The sequence below is a fragment of the Sinohyriopsis cumingii genome, unplaced genomic scaffold, assembly GCF_028554795.1.
Source record: "Sinohyriopsis cumingii isolate HCF-2022 unplaced genomic scaffold, ASM2855479v2 utg000198l, whole genome shotgun sequence".
NCBI classification, from domain to species: Eukaryota; Metazoa; Mollusca; class Bivalvia; order Unionida; family Unionidae; genus Sinohyriopsis; species Sinohyriopsis cumingii.
Genome location: NW_028315875.1, coordinates 156,276 through 179,653, shown reverse-complemented (window position 1 = coordinate 179,653; position 23,378 = coordinate 156,276). Strand labels below are relative to the sequence as shown.

The window sequence follows — 23,378 nt, the reverse complement described above, 5'->3', positions numbered from 1 at the left end:
GGCGTACGTAGAGTCTGGCTTCCTCGATGACAGTTTTGCAAACAGTAGTACCTATCAAATGGAAAGCGGCACTGCTACGATTCAGTCTCAGGCGAACATTCACCCCGTTTAGCAAATATTTCTCTTGCAACCACATGTCCAGATGTAAACGATCCATCAGTTCTAAACTTTGTCCGTTTTTGATTTTGTCTCTTCGTTCTACAAATCCGTCATTGTTTGGTGTTTTGCTTGCATCAGTTTCGAATCTTTCAAACTGGCCTGCTTCGTCAGCTTCCCATATCACACAGGCATTGAGATGAGTGTTCTTGGCATCTATTCCGTACGTCAAGAGATTTTCCAGGTACGCTCGATAAGGGTAAGTATCCATGCTGCTGCTGACCAGTTTGTTGTTCAAGTACAAGTCCACTCCGCTAAACAAGGAATGCATGAAATTGTTGACGGGAGCTATTACCTCATCGCCATCTAGGGTCGAATTGTCCTCATCGACAACTTTGACTTTCAAGTACAAGTAACTGCTATTCAGATCGATGTAATCTTCGGGCTGTCCTTTGATTTCAAACTCGATGGGAGCTGAGGCTGTCAATGAGGAGACGGGGTGAAATTCCACCCACTGGGATTCTTGCATCGTCATCATGGTGGGGGGCATGGCAAACAGATCCAGTTCCGTCTTGGAACAGGCGCAAGACTCTCGGTGCATCATTTTTTCTATGTTTCAATAATCGAAAACGTCTAAGTCTCGAACGGTTCTTCTTTTCTTGGCCTTTTTCGCTTGAAGTCTGGTGAAAGGGTGTTTTCTGCGTCGTCTCTTTCTGCCTTGTCCTTGCTGAATGCCTGACTCGGTAGCGTGCAGGGCATTTATAGGTGTGTCTCGTCGGCCTAAAATGTCTTTACCCGTTTGCAGCAAGACATTTTTGCCTGCCCTCATGAAGGCTTCTTTAGGGTTTTGTTTGTCGATGATGACATTTTGGAGAAATTCTTTGCCTTGCGTCAGTGCCGCATCTTTCAAAGCGTGCAATCCGCGTGTCACCATCGGTTTCAACACTGGGGCCACCGAACGAAAGGCCGATTTTAACATGTCTCCTAAACCGTGTCCTCGCTGTCGAGCAACCCCTCGGTACACTGGATACATGACTTACTTACGAGTCGTGAGAGAACCGTTTTCGAAAATGGAGTTTCACCGTGACTTTTCCTTTGGTGAATGGAATATTTTGTCCCAAATCTCCTTTTATAGTAATGTTGACTGTGTCCAAATACGACTTGCTGACAGGTAAATAGTGAGGATGGACAAATTCGCGGTGGACGTGGTAAGTGTTTCCACCTTCCTCGTCAGCGTTTGCGGCAGAATCCACTTTGAAAGGAATGACACGCAGTAACGGTACGGAGGTGTGTCCCACCACGTTGTACTCCACCACATCGGAGTACACGAACATCAAATTCAGTCCTTGGTTCAGTTCTACCGGGGTACGAAAATACTTGGCAAAAGAATCGTTGTCAGAAATGACTGGTAATTCACCTTTTTCTTGTTCTACTTTCTTCCTTAGCTCCATGTCACCGCCCAACATGTCAAACAATTCATGACAAAATAAGAAAGACATGATTTTGGGCCCCTCAGGAAATTTCATCAGGAAGCGACGAGCTGTTTTGTGGTACTCCAGGGTGACACTTTTTTTGACACTTTCCAAAGCTTTCAGAAACACACTATTAAACCTGGTGGCTATGGTGTTGACCAAATGTTGACCACTAAAATAATAGCCTGGGGGAATGAACAAGTGATAGGTGGTCCACTTTGAATTTGGTGTACGGGTTTTCTTGTCATATTTGCTATGGGTATCCATCCACTGCTGCATTTGCTCGTCATGAACTTCCACATCAAATTTATTTTGATTGGGAAGGACATTGAGGACTTGGGTCGGGTGAATCATTTCTACTAAAGCCACTTCCCAATGGGCTTCGTGATCTAAGGGGATGGCTTGAGGTAATTTGGCCGTGTAACAGCACAACGTGTTATTGGGAAACACCTCCATGGAACTGTCACTGGGTAAGGTCAAGTAAAATTGGTTTTCGTGACTCATAATTCTAGAGTTCTGTGGCTGTCCGAGGGGATATTACTGGACGTCAGAGGCGTGTCTCCACCCAAAATGGGGTTCTGGTTGTTGTTGGAGTGGTGACTGGCACTGGCACTGGACACAACGTTCCCGTTCGAGGAGAATTTCAGGGAGGGATTGGGAAGCAGGTAACCGATGCAACTGCTCAATAAAATGGTCCACAATTGTTTGTCTCCTTGTTGCAAACTCAAATTGGCGATGGCTGCCCCGATGACACAATACACCACGAAGATTTGGCAGAAAAAGACGATTTGCGTTTTAGGCACACGTTCTCCACACCACACCCACAAGGGTTGTTTTTGTAAATCTTGCACAGAAGAACTAGGGGAAGAAGGAGTGGTCGACGTAGCTGCGTCTGCTGTGTGAAAGGGCATGATGGTCACTTCTTCTTTTTATAGTCGATGACTTGCGAAGCGTCGATCCAAGAATCGAAACTGGGTGGATATCCTTTCCAACGTACTTTGACTTCTTTGACACGTCGTTTGCCCACTTTACGGGTTCTGCGCTCGAGAATGCTTTCGATGTCGTACACGTCGTCTTCTTTTTTGGTGACACGTTGTAACTCGGGCAAATAAAACGTTCCTTTGAGTACTTCTCCGTTCATGTCTTCCAATTTATAGACGGCAGGATGACGGCCATGCACTCGTCCAGTGACGCGAAACAATTCGGTCGTCCAGTTAGGTAAGTAACCTTTGTCGAAAGTGCGTTTGGTTTTGCCAATGCGCACCCAATCTCCTATGGTCAACTCTCCACTTTTCTTGGGGACAGCCCTCGTCGGGGACGTACCGAACAGGCGCTCGAACACCAGCACTTCGTTGTCGGGAGTCACGTCTTGCGGGGCACGTCCGATGCTTCGATGGTAAGATTGGTTGTACGCTTGCACCAGGTGCGGTAAGATGTCGATGTACTTCAGAGTGTGGTGATGCGTAAAATATTTCCACATGCGTTCTTTCAAAGTACGTTGAAAACGTTCCACGATGCTGGCTTTGGTTTCGGGATTCTCGGTGGTAAAAAAATGAATGTCACGTTTCTTTAATTCTTTTTGGAAAGCTTGGTTCAGAAATTCGGTGCCTTTGTCCGTTTGCCATCGAAGAGGGCGACGACCGCTTTGTTTCAACACCCGTTGCAGGGCTCGCACTAACTCGCTGCTCGATTTGGAAGTCAAAGGCACGACCCAGGCAAATTTGGAAAAGACGTCGATGACACAAAACAAATATTTGTAGCCGCGATTGTAGCTGGCCAAATGAGAGACATCGGCTAAATCGGCTTGCCATTGATGATCGATGCCTTCTACTCGGGTGCGACTTCTGGCAAACTTGCGTCGAATGGGTTTGTGTAAAGTGTAGGTAGCTTGTTCTTGTAACCATCGTTGCACTTGAGGTAAACGGAGACTTTTCAGTCGAGTTTTGGCAGCACGATACAATTTTTGAACTCCTGCGTAACCTGCAGGATGCGAGGGATCGTAGTAAATGCTGGCTAAGACTTTTTCCATTTTTTTGTGTTAATAAGGCACCCACTCTTGGAAGAGGCTACTCTTTTTCTCTTGGGGTATTTTCTTGGATTGCAAGGCTTTGCGTGTGCGACCGGCAATAGGTGTCGAAGAGGACGATGTCTGAGCAGGGGATATCGGTTCTTGTTTCACTTCTGTCTTCACTTTCTTTTTCTCTTGTGATGAAGAAGGGGTGGCCATCATCTTTTTAATCCATCCAATTCTGGAGGTAGGTGGTGTTGTTAACTTGCGTACTTTTTCTGGTGGAGTTTGAAACCCTTCTTCTTCTTCTTTTCCTTTTTCTTTCTTGACCACTGGTACCGGTACTGGTACTGGTACTGGTGCTGGACTTTTCATCAAGGTCTTAAAATCTTTCAAAGTGGGTAGAGCTGTTTCGTCTAAAGCTTTCTGGTGAAAGAGTTGCAGTCGTTGCAAGAGTTGACCGTACTTTTGCGATTTTTCTGTTTCGGACAAATCTCGGCGATCCATCAAGGACTGCAATTCGTGTTGTAACTGGGACATCTCGCTCAAATTGGGATTGGGAGGTAAATGCGGGGTGCGTTGTTCTTGCCACCGATGGTATTCCATCCATCGTTTGTAAGGCACTAAAGCTAGTTTTCGTCCTTCCATGGGGTTGTCAGGGGTCGATTCTGAGATCTTGGGACTTTCGAAGGCCTTTTTATCTTGCTCCCATCAGTCCTCCCAACATGGTTCCCAAGACTCCTTTCAGTATGGGGCCTAACAAGAGAGGCAAAATGCCTCCACGTTGAACCAACATCTTCTTTTTTTGACGAATGGGAATTTTCTTTTGAACCATTTGGCGAAGAACGTGACGATGTTTGCCTAAGCATTGTTTCTGGTGTTTGGACAAAGGGATCGTGCCTTTCAAAACGTTCAAACAACATTCGCAGACGGTATCGATGACCTCTTTGGAGGCCGTTTGAATGAGTTTTTTTCGTAGGGGTGGAGAAGCTTTGGACAGGACAGATAACAGGTCCCCATGTTTAGCTAAACGTGGTGGCAGTCCTTTCCTTTTCTTTCCTTGGGGTTTTCTGGAGGGTGACATTTTTTGCTTGTGGGTTCCGGGACATTCACCGAACAGACACTAACGTCGATGACTTAACGCACACCCTTTTATCTTTTTTTTTGGGACTATCGCTTTGTCATAAAGGTGACAATGTTTTTCCCAAAATCGCCAAGGAATCCTCCCCTTTGTTGACGCCTCTTTTTCTTGGAACGACTGTGTCTTTTCTTAGGGTAATGTCGATGCTTGGCTAAGCGCTTTGTCGGATGACGCGTCTGCCTTTGTCTCTTTCTTTTGTGGCTTCTTGGAGGTGACATCTTTTACAAGTTCACTGATACCCCGACTTGGTCACAGGCTCTTTTTATACTGGAACGCGTCGCCACTGATTGTCTTTACGTTTTATCAGTTTGAGGACAGGCATGACACGTCGTGCAGGGGTACGCAACGGACTAAATCGAGCCAGTTCTTGCTTGGACAAATCCAGTAAACTTTGTAACATGCCCGATCTTTCTTGGACTTTGATTTTGGGAGAAGGTACTTTGTGAGCAGCAGCCACTGCCACTAAATTGGAGGGTCCTGCCACTGGGGAAGTTCTTTTGGGGGTCATCAACGGAGATGTTCTTGGTGTGATCAACGTCTCCAAGTACTCTTCAGTTCTGGGTGTCATCAACGGAGAAGTGGATGAACGTGAGGATGCCGGAGACGCAGTCACTGCCGTGGCAGGTCGTGGTTTGCGAGTGTAAGGTTGCGTCCTGGCCGAAGTGCCTCTCTTGCGACTAGTTTTCTTCTGTGGACTTTTCTTTTTCTGGGGACTTTTTCTCTGTTTCTTTTTCTGGGGGCTTCTTTTCTTTTTCCGGGGTGGTGTCTGGTAAGAGGAGGGTCCTGCCACTGGAGAAGTTATTCTTCTTGGGGACCTGGTCTTTTTCTTTTTCTTCTTGGGGCTTCGTTGAACTTTTGTCTTGGGGATAACTTTGGGGGCATTAGGATCCCATCTTAAGAGTGAGCGAATGATGACCCCTCCTAGAGTACCGCTCCCTCCAGGTTTCAAAATGATTTGTTTTTTGGTTTGAGTGTCGATGCGGGGATCGGCCAGTTGGACCAAAGCGACTTTGTTTCGATCGAAAAAGCGTTGGGTTTGATGAGGAATCTGAATGATTCCTTGGAGTAATTGACGTGCCGTCACCGTGAACCATCGTAAGACTTCTTTGAGACTAGCTTCTAAGACACGAGCTCGTGTTTGTGGATCTTTTTCTCGACTGATGCCATACAAGGCACGAATCAATTTGACGGGAAGATGCGACTGAAGGGACGTCATGTTCGCACTGAGAGTGAGACAGACGAAAAAGGGTCTGAGGTTTTTATAGATTTTTTTTCATGGGGAGTGAAATGAAGTCGAGGACGGAGACGTGTACAGGACAGGCCCTCCGTCTTGGCACCAGTGGTGAAACAAGTGGGTACGAAATCGCAAATCCTCAGGAGTCGTAGGTTTCAAATCGACGAGTAAATAGGCGTGTGGCGTTTGAGTGGCATCGTCGTACGCCTGAGTCAGCCAAGGCGTTCCTAACTGTTTGGCTAAGACTTGCACTTGCGATTTATCTCGAGGACTTTTAAACAAGACCACGTAATGCGCATTGAGACTGATGGTGCGATGGGCTTTACTTTGTTGAAACAAATTTTGGGTGATGTAAACGACACTGGCATTACGGTGATGCCCTTTGCGCGTGAACCACAATTTAATTTCTTCTTCGTCTTCTCCTAACATGTCGTCGAAAATGACCAAATGGGTTAGACGGGAGTCAGAGACGATGCCGTCGTCTTCTTTAGGAATGCCTTCCACAAACACGATGGAATCGCCTTGACTTTCTCGCAAAAGGCTGTACGCCGATTGCCACTCTTTGTAACACCACACGATCCGTTGAGGGGGCCGATCGATCAAATGATGTTTATGTTCGATCAAACGTTTGACGAATTCGGTTTTGCCAGAACCGCTAGGTCCAGCAATGAGCATGTTAAAGGGATGGCGAAGATACAAAGCCTCCCAACTGGCACGATCTAAGTGTTCGTCGATGACTTTGACAGTAGAGGAAGAGGGAGCAGAGACAGCAGAGGTAGCCATGGTGTCAGAAATGTCACTTGTGACACGAAAACAAACAAGACAAGAGTTTATATACTTTTTCAGAACACGTTTATTGAATGTTTCAAATATGAACACGAAAGACAAAAATACATACAACCCAAATAGTGATGTACAGGAATATAAAACACAGCAAAGCGATCAAAGTGGAATATAAACAAGTGTCTGTACAACATGTTTTGGGTAACCAAGATGTCCTAGGGACAGTGTGTAATGTTCTTACAGTCTCTACATGAGGTATTGTCACACAAGTGTCCTCCCGGAATGACCTTTCAGGCCTGTCCATGACAGTCCTGTCCTGAAGCGAGTGGTTGTTCTCGGTGACGGGTTCTTCTGGCACCGTCACTAACACAGGTTGAAAAGTAACTTTTTTCCTTGAACAACTCTTGTGCATACTGGGCCACTTCTTGGGTCCAAACCTCAAAACCCCCCTTTTTCCAGTCACGAACATCTGTCCAATGAGGGTGTAAGTCACAAGCTACACACACATCGTCATACACGTCTTGGGTAGCTAAAAGTTGACGAATCTTTTTTTCCTGTTGAGGTCGAGAAGTATCCAGATGAAACCGCAAGGCTTTGAGCAAAAGGAGTTTTTCGTGACCATTTAAGGCCATGGAGGTGGTAAGTACTGATCGTAAAGAGTCCACAAAGAATCGGCTGGTAAACGAAATCCCAGAAAACAAGTCACTAAGACACACACCACTTGTCGTCCCAAATTGAATGGATACAGTTCTTGTAATAATCGATGGTAATGATCCACGGTTTGAATATGGTCATTGAGTTCCTTCCACGGAATCTGTTGGATGACATGTGACATAAGTCGTGGCATGGCAGCCTGTTTTTATAGTCTCTTTGTTTCGGAAACAATACACGTACTTTCTAGCCAGAGATCTTCGTTCTCCAGTAGGGAATCTAAATCTTGCATACTGTAACCGAAACTTCAGAGTTCGTTTAGAAGTTTCCTCTTCCTCTAAGTAGATTCCACGTAAAATATGTTGATAATCCTTTAACTTGTCTTCCTCAATGTATTGCTGTAGGTGAATCTCGAAGTAACCAAAATAATGAACATTTCGATCATTCACTAACTCAAAGTGTTGAACAAGGTCTGACCACTGAAACAATTTCTGACGAATCAGTTCTCTTATACCATTCAGGTACCAGTGGTTAAAGATCTGGTGACGTAACGGATGCAATTGTTCTTTACGTTTGACTTGTATTTTCACCAGCTCTCGGTAAATGCGTTCTCTCAACTCCACAGGCAAAGCACGAATGTTCTCTAGCAAAGTATCCATGAATAGGTCATACTAAATCCTCTTTGGTCTGACACAAGAAATGTACTCTTTGCACAAACATGGTTTCACTTCAGTGTCGAATTTAAATCGTTGAGTCACTAATCTACACATGACAATTCGTTCAGAAGTTTCCTCTTTCACCAAGTTGACATTGTGTTCAAGATGTTGGTAATTCGTTAACTCTTCCTCTGGAATTCGATGCAGTACGTTTACAATGTAGTAGATAAAATCGTCAATACCAAACCATTCCTTTCTAAAACTAGAGGATCGTTGATCAATGTCTGTCCGATGGAACACTTTCAATTGAATCAGTCCTTGTATAGCCTTCAGGTACCAGTGGTTCAAACACCGGTGACGTAACGGATGCAATTGTTCTTTACGTTTCACTTGTATTTTGACCAGCTCTCGGTAAATGCGTTCTCTCAACTCCACAGGCAAAGCACGAATGTTCTCTTGTAAAGTATCCATGAACAGATTATTATGGTAAGAAGTTACTTCAATGTCTCGGTCCCACTAAAGGTAAGTAATGACAATTCGGTGACCATCGAGCATGTTCTACGTAGGCCGAATCTTGCGGTTCCCAGTGGTGAAGTGTCACATCGCAACTGAAGCACCTGACTTTATCTCCTTCGCCCAAGTAGAAAAATCCGGCTCTGGCTAATTCTTCGGGGGTCGGTCCTCCCAGATACTTTGGCCATTTTCCTTTGAACGATTGAAGACGATTTTCAAAGTCGCAGTATTCCGACAAACGCACAGGAAACGAATATTCGTTTTTCACAGGTTCGTTTCGATGAGGGTTGAGTGAAATGGGCAGGAGTTTGCTCAGGGCTGGATGACATCCGTAGGGGGGTAGACGTGAAGGTGAACATTCCCCTTTAAAACGAAACCCAGTAAAATGTCCAAGAGGACGAGCGGCATCACTTTCGCATCCGACAGGTTTGACACGCACAGCATCACTTTCCATGATAGGGGTAGGGGCACTAAAGTTCCCATGATGCTTTACGGCATCGCTCAGGTCACAACGTACAGCATCGTATCCATCGCAAGGCTCACAATCGCACTCGTCTGCAAACTCCGTTACGCAATTACAATGGTAACCACATGGACAATCGCAGTTTCCTTCCGGACATTTTCCGTCGCAATGCCTGGGTCTTATCCATCCAATATTAGTCACACTAGAAGAAGATACAACTTTTTTACAATCCCCAAACTGGAACGATGTCTCTTTCAAAGTATTCATCTTGTTTGCTCGGTCTTGGTAGTCACAATGAACTATCGATCTTGTCTAGGGTTCCTTTTTATATACAGACCAATACCGACGTGACCGTACGGTAAGGTGAAATGATTGGGAAGTCGAACTCGCTTCTGGTATACAATTTGATAGACTTTTTCCAAGGGTCGACTGACGATGTGGTGAGTGGGTAAACGTACAATCTTGTTAGGTTGATAGGTGGTCACTTTAAAGTTTCCATCCTCTTCCGATTGCAAGGCTTCTTTCAATACCCCAAAGTTGACCACTCGACTGGTACGATGATTCAGAGTCAGTCCTTTCACTTTGCACGTCGTGTGCACTTCTCCTTGTTTGTCCCGGTATTCGTAGCCGTAATTTTTGGGACCGCCACTGACGAAACTTAGAATCTTGTCGTCGGGATGCTCGTCTGTCCAGGCTCCTAAACGGTCTCCTTCGATGTCAGGGTGATGTTGAATCGGGTGATGGATGTAAATGCAACTGTCCGTGTCAAAGTACAGGACGCGTTCTTCTAACAGTTCTAAAGCTTCGTACAATTTTAAGCGAGCATGGGCTGTCACGTAAGCCGCAATGATGACATTTCCAAAGGGGTCGTCTTGTACAAAGTCCAGATCTTCTTCGTAATTGACTAAGATCAAATCCTCGCGAACGACGTCCACGTGTTTCATGAATTTGGTTTTGTCGTGAATCATCTGAAAGTAGCAGGAAGGTTCTGTCAAATATTCCGTCTTGGGTAAACACGGGCGTTGTGCCATTTTACCCCACAAGCAATTTAACATCACTTTGGCAAACGATCGCCTGCCTTCGTTTTTCTCGATGTGGTCTAAAGTGATGCCTTCTTGTTCGTAGTATTTCTCTTTGAATTGTATTTGGTCTTCGGGAGTGTGACACCAGGAAGGATAGCCGCTGGCTTCTTGCTTCAGTTTCAAAAAGGCATCCACGTAGTCTGCGAAAATGCCTTTCTGAGTAGGGTCACCCTTGTGGTATTGTTGTGTCTTGGGAAAGTGGCAAATTTCGTACACTTCTAACAGCTGGTATCCCATGTCCAGAGCTTTGAACAATTCTACGCTGACCCAGGTTCCCGTCAAGGCCCGTTCTTCCTGGCTGTGATGGCAAGGTTGGTCTTGGTTGCACGTTTCGGCACAAGTACGGCACAAGGGAAACATCAGTTTGCCTTGACAATGGTGAGGTAAGACGGGATGGTATATGTTCGTGGGAGGCAAAACTTTACACTTGATCAAGCCTTCGTATTGTCGAATGTTGACCAGGTCGATGTGTTCCGTCAGCAATTGCGGGTGCCCTACAGGAAAGCGACAATATTTGCACACGTAGGGATACAGCGAACACACGTCCAAGTATTTGATTTCTTCTCCTTTCTCTTCTTCGGCTTGGTACAGCAAACAGGTGGCATTGGTCCTTCCTCCGTACAAACTATCCCTCGGGTTCAGCGGGTCCATGAACTGGTAACTTTCCACGAGGCGTTTAAACTCGGGATCGGTTTTCAAACGGTGATCGTACTCGTGTTCCCACATTTCCACCACTTGGTATCCTTGCTGTTCTAACTTTAGGCGTCGCTGACAAGTGTCCTGGTACAAGTCTTCCATGGTTCGTTGTAAAAACTGATTTTTAGTGCCACGGTCAGGGTAACAAACGGGACATCCGTGAAATAAGCAACCGTTAAACTCGTACACGATCTTGGGGTTTTCTAAGTCCCAGCCATCGACCGAATACGTTCCGATGGTCTTTTCACCCCCTCCGTTGCGAGCATGCTGAATCCACTTGTCTTCCTTGTCGCACAAGTAATGTAACCAGCGTAGGGCTTTGACCGAGTATTGACGCTTGACAAAGTGGGTCGTTTGAGGACTGATGACAGCCACGGTGTTTTCAGGCATGAATCGTTGTCGATACACTAAGGAACACGCTTTGGCAATGGTGCAAGCTTCTTTCAAAGGATCGACCCCTCCGTGTTCCATGAACAGTTCTCGAAATTTTCCACAGCAACGCCGTAAAATGTCCACGTCGGAACGACAATACTTTAACATTTCTTCCTGAAAGTCGAAAGGGTCCAAAGCGTGAGCCTGGTACCAAGCGTAGAAAGCTTCTCGTTGTTCGGTACGCATGTTGTCGGGGTCGTAATAGTGAGCCTCGGGCAAATGGGGTAGAACGGCGTGTTGATTGGCTTCCGTATTGAAAAAGTGTGGAAAGTACCCTTTAGCCATTTCTGTCATTCCAAACGTTTTAGGCATTCGACTCAAAGGCATGGCCAAATAGCTCATCGAATCTTTAAACTGTACTTGTCCCACTTGCATGAAAATGATTTTGGCTCCGTTCAAAGTCACTTTAGGACGTTCGGTGCCTTGTTCCGCATAGTACCTCAAAAGAAACTGTCCATCGTATCCGGAGAAATTGTGAGCCATCACCGTGGCATGGCGATGACAATCTCCGTAAAGTTCGATGTCCTCTTGGCTCCACGTCTTGTCGACGGGGTCTAAGACCCATTGGGCAAAATCGGCTAACGTGTTTGGTCCCCGAAATATTTTTTCACGCCCTCCAGGAATCTTGCTGCAGTGAGGGCAATGACTGAAGATAGGTTCTTGAATGCACTTCTCGCACGCTCGATGAGCCACGCAGAAATTAGGAATGTGAATGCCAGTCTCTTGCATGCATTCGAAATCGAAAAAGATGAAATTGCCTTTCTTCTTGTGACCGTCCTCTTTCTCTGGTGGGGGTTGGTATTGTTGCACGTAACATTCGTGTTCCAAGTCCACGATGTGGTGACAAATGTGACATTTTTTCTTTCCTGAACATACGTGTGCCTTGGTATTATTGGTACGTATGACTTGTTCACACGTAGGGCACAATCTCAGGAGTTGACAAGCACATTTCTTCTGTGAACCTTGCGTTTTCAGATGTTGTTGGTAACAGGTAGGGCTGACAAACGTACGCAGACAAGTTGAAGAAGGCACTGGTTCTTCGCTCAGACAGGGTTGAGCGGCCAAACATCCTGAGCATTTCCATCCACAATGCTTGTGTTGCTCTCGATTATTATAACCATGGTCACATTTCTCACAGTAATAACCGTATCCCAGGAATCCAGTGATACTGGTAATGGTATCGAAATGGTCATCGTGATGATAAACATGAATGTATTTTCCGTCCTTAAAATCTTGCCCTCGAAACAACATAGGCCCTCGCACTTCTTGAGGGTGCACTTTCAAGGTGTATCGTGGAGCTAGGGCATCTTGCAATTTTTGCATCTCAGGAATGCCACAGGGTGTGTCTTTGGACAGGCCAGCTTGTTGCAACAGGAGTTCTGCTTCGTTTCGTTGTTTGGCTCGGTCGGATTGTTGAATAGTTTTCCAGGTTCTTTTCCATTCTACCGTGTCGTTCTTGTTGGCATAGGTTCGTCCCACCACGATGGCACGGGCTAAACACATCTGGTCATGAGGGTTGTGAATTTGGACAAGGCTACGCTTAATGCTGCGAAGGTCGTTCACCAATAACATCTTTTTGCGTCCGGTCCCTTGAGGAGGAGATACGTGGGTCATGTCCAATGTGGCTTTTCCATCGGTGATGTCAAACTGGTCATTAGATTGTTGCACGTGTTGAATCTTGTCCATGACTTTGGAAGCGGTCAATTCTGCAGGGGTGCTAAACTCGATCCAAACAGGGGATTTCAAACCGTCGTGTTGTATGGAAAGTCTCAAGCGATCGTCTTCTTTGGGTTGACATTGTTGCTTGAGTGAAGTGAGCAAAGAATCCCACACTCCGGTGATAAACACTTCTGCTTTCTCTAACGGCACTTCAGCCTTGAAATCTTTAAACTTCACCGTGTATTTGTAAGCCGTGGTTCTAAATTTTCTAGAGGAGCGCTTTTCCGTCTCTCGAATGGAATAGTACTTTTCAGGGTTGACTAAGGGTGGTGAACTTGGTTTAGAGGGTTCGGATTCTGGTTCACTCATGTCCTCTTCAAAATCACTGGCATGAATTTGTGCCAAGATTTCAGCCCTGGTACGAGGCGATAGATCACGTTTCTGCCTCTTACTTCTTTCTTCTTCTTCTTTCTTCTCGAATGAATGGGATCGTTTCATCTTGAAAGCAAAAAGTCAAATGACTCAAGTTCAAACACCATAAACTACTTTATAGTCATGGCAGACCAGCGTATATAAAAGGGTGTGTGTCTTGTCCTTTCACTATTCATTTCACTCTCAAGCCGAGCACAACGATGGAAGAGACTAACCAGATGGAACGTTTCGTCAGAGCTTTGCGAGGGGTCATTAGAAAATTCTCTTCAGACCAGCCTACGGACTACTCTCCTTCCTTTCGAGATAAAAGTCAAGATACTTGCTATATCTGTCAGAAGAAAGGGCATTGGTCTTCAGAGTGTCCAGACCGTGAAAAAAGAACAAAAACAGGGACTAAAAAAGACAAAAGTCAAGATACCTGTTATTATTGTAAAGAAAAAGGACATTGGTCTCCAGATTGCCCAAAAAAGAAACAAGAGGAGTCAGAAGAAAAGAAGGATTCTTCAGAAGAAGAGAGGGATTCTTCAGAAGAAGAGAGGAATTCTTCAGAGGAAGAAAGCAGACAGGTGAAGAAAAAGAAACAGGAGAAGAAAAGAAGAAGGGAAGAAAGTGAGGAGGAAGAAGAGGAAAAGAGTGTGACAGTGAAGAAATTCAAAAAACAGAGAGACTAAACAAGGAAAAAGAAGAAGTCAATGAACTTTAAATTAAAGTGTTATGATGTGAATTGTGAATTGGATTGTAAAAAATGGAGAAAAGAATAAATGAATGATATAAGGTAAGAGTCTTTGAGTTTTGATTTTAAAATAAGAAGCTACACTCACGCACTCATACAAAGACACGTACTATAGGGTAAAATGGGTGGGTTATTTTTTTTTTTTGAGTTATTGGCAAATTGAAATTGTATTTCTTTTCGAGAAATGTGGGTGGCCCTGAAAAGGGCCTTTTTTTCTTCATGGTGAAGGGGTGAGTTTAAGCAATCAACTTTAACTGCCTTATGCCTTTGCCACGGCCAAGGCCTACTTCTGGACTGCGTAATGTTGATGATGATTGGGTTGAAATCACTAAGGGTGGTACGGTAGGCTTAGTCACAGGGTTGACGTGTTTAGCTCGGGAAGGTCGTATTCTCTTCGGTCGTGATAAAGAAGTCTGATACATTTGTTTCAGACTTCTTAACTCCGCTAAAATGTCCAACAGTACCGTGACCGTTTGATTTTCACCCTCTTGTTTCTTTGCTGCTACTTCTTCTTGCTGTTGTTTTTTTCTTACCTCTTCTTCTTGTTGCTGTTGCTGTAGGAGAAAAGCCTGTTCCGCTTCCTTTTGTCGTTGTATAAATTTCTCCAATTCTTCTTTCTGTCTCTGTCTAAAATTCTCCACTTGCGGTAATGAAGAAGGTAACGAAGGTTCCGGAACAAATTCTTGCGAGGAGAGAAAATCCACAAAATCCCAATTCACTTCTTCTGAAAGTAAGTCCGAGTTCCCTTGGGCAGTCTCCCCTGCTGGTGCAGCCCAATGGATCGTTTTCTGAGTTTCCGTCATGTTGAATCACTGTCGCATAGATTGACTGCACACAAGCGTTAGCGAATCTATATTGACTACGTGACGTCACAGACTGCTCTCTTCGGATTGGATGCGGGCTGACTGAATTCTGTAACGCGTGTTTGGATTGGTGAATGAACTCAATCCGTTTCAATCCCTCCTGTCCCTATAAATAAGCGCCGTTCACTGCATTGATTCACCTATTGTCGGAGCCTCAAGATGTGGACTACAGTTGAGTCATCCACTCTTGTGTCTTCCATGATGTTTCGGACAGACTTGCTTATGTATGTCCGATCGAAGTGGACCGTTGTCCACAGGACAAACACCAGCCTGTGGATACGTAGAATCTACGTCGAAAGACAAGGATGCCTGAAAAGAGTGATGATGTACGGACCAACAGTAAGACGCAGCCTAAGGAGAAGAAGAAGACCAATGCGGTGCCATTTATGTTTATGAATACATTAACATAAACCCAAAGGCCCTTTTCAGGGCCAGCCATATTTCTCGAAAAGAGATAGTCTTTGAATTGCCTACCCCTTTTTTATTTTTTTTAAAAAAAATCCCATGTTCCATTTCCCTTGACGCTATACAGTCCCACCCTGTTTAAATTTCTTTGACGCTATACAGTCCCCTATTCCCATGTTCAAATCCCCTTGACGCTCAACAGTCCCACGATTTTTCTCCATGTTAATTTCCCTTGACGCTATATGTTCCCACGATTTTTCTCCATGTTAAATTTCCCTTGACGCTATATGTTCCCAAGGGGGTCTGTAATGCTAATTCCCATTGACGCTATAAGATCCCCCTTAACTACTCCCGACAGACGTACAGACAGATGGTAGATATGATATTCCCGAAGTACAGACTTAAGATTTGGAAAGGCGTACTGATAGGTCAAAAGTCTGAGGCAGGAAAAGCCATGCAACTGTGAAATTAGGCTCTCGTGAATGTGCTGTTGTTATTAGATTAGAAGCTAATTATTTGTGACAATTTGTGACACCTGCATATTTAAGAACTGTTCAACTGATAACGACTTTTATCTTGAGGCCAATAGAAATAGGGAGAAAATCGATCTCAAATCAAACTCACGCAGTTTGATCCCTTTTGTAAGACCCGTTACGTGTTTCAATAAAGAGTTTCTGGCGGCAGCAGCTCGATATGATAGCTCTATAATTTTTTATATTTTTTTTATTGTGTTTATATACATAAACTCGGGCTACTGGATAAGGCAAATGGAGGGCACTCCATGGATCCGTGACACACGCATACCCAGTCGCAAATACAACTGCGGATTTCTCAAGTGTAGTATATAATTGTGTTTTGTTTTAAGACCTGGAACGTGCTTGGTGTATTCAGTGTACCTGCTTCTGGATTTATTCCCGATTGCACTCTGATATTGGGACCACCAAGTACCAGGCACATGCAACATTTCTGGTACCAGTCATTGTGTACATCATGTAATTGTTCCGGATATTCTAGATCAACTTCAAAAAAGTATCCGTTGGACGCTGTTGCTGCTATAATCGCGTAATCCAGTAAAACCAATAACAGTGCGCAGATACATGTCGTGATAATCTGCCATGGTTTTGCACTTAAATGCCGACTATCGGCGGTTTGTACGTAGTCGTTCTCGGAAATACCTTCAAGTGATAGCGATGAAAATAACGCTTCAATTGGTTTCGCCTTAGTTTCGTCAAATTTGTCGCAGTCTCTCATGTACTTGTATGGATACACACCTTTTATGGTTACAAGTCAATGTTTGTGGCACTAGCACCCCAGGCACATTATCGACGGTAAATATTGAAGTTTCCCGCCACAAGATTGCACACTAACTTATGCAGGAACAAATTCAAAACCTGTAATGAATCGATGAAAAAATCTAAACTTCATGTATTTTTCTATGTTCGTTTTGGTACAACACTTACTGGTGAATTTGGTGCCCACTTAGGTTATAAAGTATTACAGGGATTTATGTTTTGTTTGATTAAATTTCTTAATTGTAGCTTCCATCGAAATCTCCTTCACATATCCAGTAACCTCGCTGCAGAAACCTCACCAGTGTTATCGCGTGTCATACTTCTGCCGGTGAATGAAGCTATTGTCGTATCCATTTCGCTGCAAGCTCGAGGAATTTAAGAAAAACCAGAACAGAGTCCTTGACACTATACAACAGTGGTGGTTCAGTAAGACCGTCAAGCCTAACTGCTATATAACAAAGCCTCCATGAAACTTGTGCATTAACTTGTGTTGTATTTTACTAAACTTCGTTGGAGCCGTGTGTTGGGGAATCATGAACATTCAAACATTCAAATTTCGCGTGGATGTTATATGGAACATTCATCTTTCGCTGTACTGCAGTGAATTTAAAACTGTTTCTGACATTACAGTCCACTGGGGTTTTTCACTGATTGCTTTGCTTTTCTTTTCCACGAACATTCTTGGCAGCTTCAGTAGCAATAGCAGATGCAATACGACGGCGATTATTTTGTTCATCCTCAAACGCGCGTAATATCGCAGGTATTTCAGCTTTCTTCCACCTCTTGCTATTCGCATATTACGCTTACGTGCAAATTATTTTGTTGCACATTTGATGTTGTATTAGCGACCGGTAAATGGTTATCTGAGATAGTACGATGATTTAGTGCACCTAAACTCAAGTATGTCAGCTTTTTGCATGTACTTTGTATTTACATTCCATGCTGCCGTGCGGTTTGTTTTAACTAGTACATGCGGTATGCTTATATACTCGGAAAGCTTTTTTTTAACATATAAGTCCTTCGAAAACTTGTTTTAATTTATATACTTTACCAAAATCAGAAACTTCAATCACTTCAATCCTAGCTACTAGTTCATTTACTTCTGTGTCAGTTTCAGTGTTTGTGCAATAATAGGTGTTTGCGAAGGTGTTAGCGCAGACACGTATATTTGCCAATTTGTGCTTACGCGTGCAATAATATTCTCAAACAGATTCAAATGGTCGACAAAGTTGATTGCGTGATTTGACTCCAATACCACACTTAAGACTGGGTGGTACACTTGTGCCAGTGCGTAGTACCAGCAGATATGATCTACATTATTCATTGTGGCATCTTCTGCCGCAAAAATCACGTTTCCTAAGACATACGTCATTACATTGAGTACTTTCCAATGGCGTTGGACTTTTTATAAATGTAAAAGTTTTATCTACTTGAGAAAAATACTTCTACATTTTTAGATTATTCTGAGTTTAACTTATCACAGGTGAGCGGGAATATCAGTCGCTGCTCTGTGATCTCCTCTCCATCAGGTTTTACATATATATTGAGGTTAGGCGGATAGCAATCTTGACAAAGTCTATCACGTGATTTTATGATAATTCGAAATTTTTAATCAGGCTGCTTCATATAAAAGAGATTTTCTGTTTTGAGACAATATAAAATGTTGCAAATGCAGATATAAATTCATCTGCAATCATGGATGAATAAATTCCAACTTACTATCAGCCCAAAGTTGCTCAAATGGCCCATCAAACCGAAGTATTTCGCCAACTCGAATACGACCTGATTTTGTGTGCTTGTATCCAATAACATCAAATTTCTTGGAGAATTTGTAAAGTTCATCATTAGTTTTTCCTTCATTACCGTGGGAAAGCCCGCCAGTAGCTTCTCGTGGGTCGGTGGTTCTTCCCTGGGTTTTCCAGGGTTCTTCCTCCACCAGTTATACTGGCCGCCATGCATAGCCTATCCTGTGCTGAAAACTGGCGTTAAACCCCAGAACTACAACAACAACAACAAATCCTTCATTACCTTTATGATATGGCTTGTAAAATTGCTCCCTCCTCTATTACCTACTTGTACCCCTTATATTTTATAAACTAAAGATTAGTGAGTTAGGATTCCACTGATACATTAATACCCAAAATTATTTGTTTAATGCAGGTCTCGTTCTGCAGTAGAAAAATCAATAGCTTGTATTTATTGTTTTCTGTAGTATAGTTATTATAACGCAACGGTGTTTGATAAAATTAATAATATGTAAGTGGAAACTAAAGTTTCACCGCGGCTCAGTTCCATAATATATCAGGTCTAGCATTTGACACGGGCGCCCTTGTGTTGGTGGATTGAAGTTAAAGATATTCTCAATATTATCCATCTCCGGTCAGGGACCTCAAACAATTAAAAACAGAATTACAAGTGCAGGATACGTCTATAATTTTATTCTTTCAAGTGAAGATTCTAGGAAACTGAGGAAAACCTTGAACAAAATGACGATCTTGATTACATTGCCATTGCCCCAGTTTGATTTGTTAACGACGGAATCGTGTAATTGTTTAACAGTACACCTTATTCCACCGTTGCAAATAAAGTCGAATAAATTCTTGACAATGTCGATGCAGCCAGAATAATTCTTGGACTAGCTAGAGACAGAGATAATTACACGAGAACAGTTGGTCAAACATTTATTTTTGTCAAGGATGTAATGGATCATGCAGATTTTAGACAGCATATAATAAGATGACCTAATATCCGTGCATAACCCTTTGTCGCCTTGGATGTTGCTCACGATTTACCGTTTCGTAATCATGAATTTAACCTTGGATTTGCACAACGTAGATCACAACTTATTGGTGGTTTATTAATGTTTCGTTTGCAATTCCCCACAGTCACATATTAAGATTTGTCGAGATATTCGCAAGGTTTTCTGGTGTATGGGGAGGGAACATTCAAACGATATCCTGGATTCATAAAACAAATCCAACGATGCCGTTTGGTGTACAGGAGGTAATCCTGGTAAAATTGTATTAGAAACATTGACTTTGTGGATGTATGTGTCAAACCCTGCACTGACTACAGAATCACGTTTGTTATCTTTATGCAGTCGGGAACCACGCCAACACTGTCGTTTATCGTACATACGACAGATGCGCACCCACCGTGCGGCATAGGGTGAACCGAACTCACAATTTCGAAATATTGTACAATATACATAAATCACCCTCGGGTATCGTTGTGCACAAAAAAACGAAACCCGAGTACATGTATTTAATGAAGAGAGAATTTATACAATTCCGTGACAGTCATTTCGCTTTTGTTTGGTTATGCTTGTAGGTATAAAACATATAAAGACGTAGGAAACCAAATACACAAAAAATAAAACCTGGACTATTCCACTTGAACTTTGACCTCGTTATCAAATATTGATAGAACTCAAAATGAACATTTATAACGCCAATAAATTATTTAGCTCATGCAATCGCGATTTGATCTTAAATACTTTAATGTGTAATCTTTATCTTTAGCCACCTTTATACATGCGGAGATATCTCTTTGCTCGAGAGAAACGTGGAGCGCCCTTGATATAAATACCTAGCAAGAATTTGCTGCTTGTTTGCACAAGTCAGAAAGTCGTGACTGGCTTCAAAATGTATTGCCATAATATTTTGATCTGCTGACATGATTGTATAACCACATATTCCGCTTTGAAGATGGTAAACCTTCCACAAAACAGCGATGATGCTGAGAAGCTCACCAGTGAGTTTGCAAAAGCTGTTTTACCTGTGACAGTCTTTGTCGGAATATTAGCTTGTGTTGGTTTCCTTGGGAATTTATTTGTTCTGTATGTGTTCTCATTCAAGTATCACAGATGTAACTATAAATATTTCGTGCTGTTTTTAGCTTTAATTGATCTGACAAGTTGTCTAACCACCATTCCGGGAGAGATGGTAACACAGAGTTTCTGGTATACCTATCCTGTGCCTAAGATCTGCAAGGCGAAGTCATTCTTTAACGTATTCACAGTCTGTGCCTCTGCCCTTTGCCTGTTGCTGATAGCAATTGACAGATATAGGAAAGTCTGTAAACCTTCCGGAAGGCAAATTAGACCTAAGATGGCGATATTCTTGTGCATTTGCGCTTTGGTCTTTGCCGGGATAGTCGCAACACCTGTAGCAATTCTTTGGGGGGTACAAAATAACATTAAATCTAACGTGAATGTGACATCATGTGAAACAGATGAGAAGTACAAAGGGACAAAATATCCACTCATCTACTCCAGCACGACAGAAGTAATAATTGCCATACCAATGATTGTGATGGCAGTCTTGTACTTTCTAATTGCATGTGAAATTCGAAGAAATTGGCAAAGTGTACGTGCCATGAGTTCAAACATAACAGATACTGTAGAGGAGAATATGCCACTCATTTCTTCGTTATCCGGACAGGAAAACCCGAAAATAGAACGAAAGACATTGATAATGTTCATTTTCTCAGCCATCTTCATAATTACCACCATTCTTTATCTTACTCTGCTATCTGAGATTGCCAACAACATTCTGGATTATCTTAACAATGATCAAAAGGCTGTTTATTTCTTCTTTTTCCGATTATATTTCATACATCACGCGATCAATCCTTTTGTGTACGCCTTTTTGGACGTGCACTTTAAAGAGGCACTGCGAGAAATGACATGTGGAATACATAATTGAATATTCCGTACGTCGTTACGAATGAGATGTGAATTCACCAAAGTTACTAAATTTATGTTCTTTAACTATTTTCTACTATTTTCTTTTTCCGAATGGATATGCCGATCAAATATTTTGTTATTTGCTTCTATTATTTAAGGAGTTTAAGAAAGTGGCCGAATTATACTTTTCCAATATTTTATCATTAATTCTGAATGAGTTTAATTTTTTCAAATTCATTAAATTTAACAACAGGGGGTGATTTTTTCATAATTAGAGAATATATAAAAATGGAATGTTTTCTGCATAATTTGAGTGTGCAGATGTACAAAATGAGCCCATCTTTATGATATCTTTTCAAATAAATTCACAGGAAGCATTCAAACATATGTACCATCCACCATTTTTAATATTGGTCTTTGGTCACTTTTTGAAAATTCTTGACCTCATGTTACTTCATGCTGAAGGTTGCATATTTTTTACATATGGTTATATATAAATGTGTTGTGAACATTCAGCTTCAAGAATAAATTTACTTTTTCTATGCTCCAGGTACTTCTAAAGACTTTGTGCCTTTTTATCACACGCCTCCTAACATTTTTGCATGAAAAAGCATAATTATGAGTCACGCCAAGTTGAAATTGTACGTAATTCTTAAAACCAATAGTGCATATTCATTACAGTGTTCTTGTCCATATATACATTTATCTGAAATCACAATTTAGTAAATAACAATTGCTATTTTTTAATTTAGTTATAAGATATATTTGGTCAGTTTTTATATCTATAAAATAAAATCAATGAGAAAAGGTTTTGCACTAAGTTTTCATTACAGGAATTCAGGATTTCTACAGTGTCAGCTTAGGATGGTGCAACATTAAATTTTGGATGCCCAAATTTGCAATATTTTCATAATAATTCTGACCATTGTTTTGAGCAATATTACATAGTTCATGAAGTAAAGACAATTGTGGTATCAGAGATAGAGAAGAAACTGGCACTGACCTGGTTCTCAAGAAATATTTATGATTATGTATTTGTAAATGGAGAAATACTACAGATCGATTCTCTATTCCTTGGCTTATAATGACAATATTCATACTGATATTCACAAAAAATGGGATGACAATTTTAACTTTTACCTCTTTTCCATCCCTACTAAACATGAACGTTTTAATTTTAATACTAATGTCTCTAAATACGAATCGTACGTAGAACAGATGACCTGACATTGATAATATCTCAGTGATCACAATCACATACATATTATCAATACGTCTAGCATCACTAGTCGGTGAGTGATACTCACGTTGAGTTTCTAACATCGAAAATATATTACACAACAAAAGTTGTACAAATATTTTGTAATAAGTTTGGTATAATGAATGACAGTACGTCTGTATAATCAGATTCCTTGCAATAAACGTCTGCCTTTACATACAATCCAGTTTTCGTGTGTTTTTGAACCCAAATTATGTCGTATTATTGTCATTGTTTACATTTTGTACGTACCCATGTGCCGGGAAGAGTTACCTTTCTTGCTAGCATGGGTGACCTTAGAAAAAGACGTAATTCGTGGGTTTTCCGCAAATATTCGTACACATTTTACCAGTATTCTCGTAAAAAGAACTCCAAACTATTTAAAAAGTAGGCGTCGGTGAGCGTATATGTTCGTTTATTTAGTTTTTCAGCGTTTTGAAAAATTCGGTTTTCGTTTTTTTTCCGCTGAGCAAGTTGTAGAAATGGCCCAGTGTCATATACTCTAAATATAGACATTTGACCTTTCAACCATGAATACATTCGGATGTAATAATGTCGGCTTTTTACATATTAAAGCGGAGAAAGTACCGGGTGTAATGAGGTTGACATTTTGAGAAAACGTTAATCTTGATCGCCAGTGCCCTCTAGCGGCGTTCCCTGTTGCTACTAAATTATGATCTTCAAACGATTTATTTATATCTTCCAGATGAAGCGTGACTTTCTCAGTGATCAGTTAGTCATGCACTTCAAACACTTCGTTGTATGCTTCTGATGAAGTTCTTATAGTAATCAAATTACGCTTTTCTAATCATCATTTCTTGG

The 23,378-nt window shown here is 42.2% G+C and overlaps 1 protein-coding gene across 1 annotated transcript; it reads left to right on the top strand.

Moving 5' to 3' along the window:
• The first annotated feature begins 19,851 nt into the window (after positions 1–19,851).
• Positions 19,852–22,739, top strand: LOC149774548 (orexin receptor type 2-like). Its single transcript, XM_089945030.1, has one exon. It carries the CDS (start codon positions 20,319–20,321, stop codon positions 21,315–21,317), a length of 999 nt encoding a protein of 332 aa, XP_089801156.1. The 5' UTR covers positions 19,852–20,318; the 3' UTR covers positions 21,318–22,739.
• The last annotated feature ends 639 nt before the right edge of the window (positions 22,740–23,378 follow it).

What these genes read in the sequence shown, in the direction of transcription:
- LOC149774548 (XM_089945030.1), top strand. Translation starts at nt 20,319, where the DNA reads ATGGTAAACCTTCCACAAAACAGCGATGATGCTGAGAAGCTCACCAGT.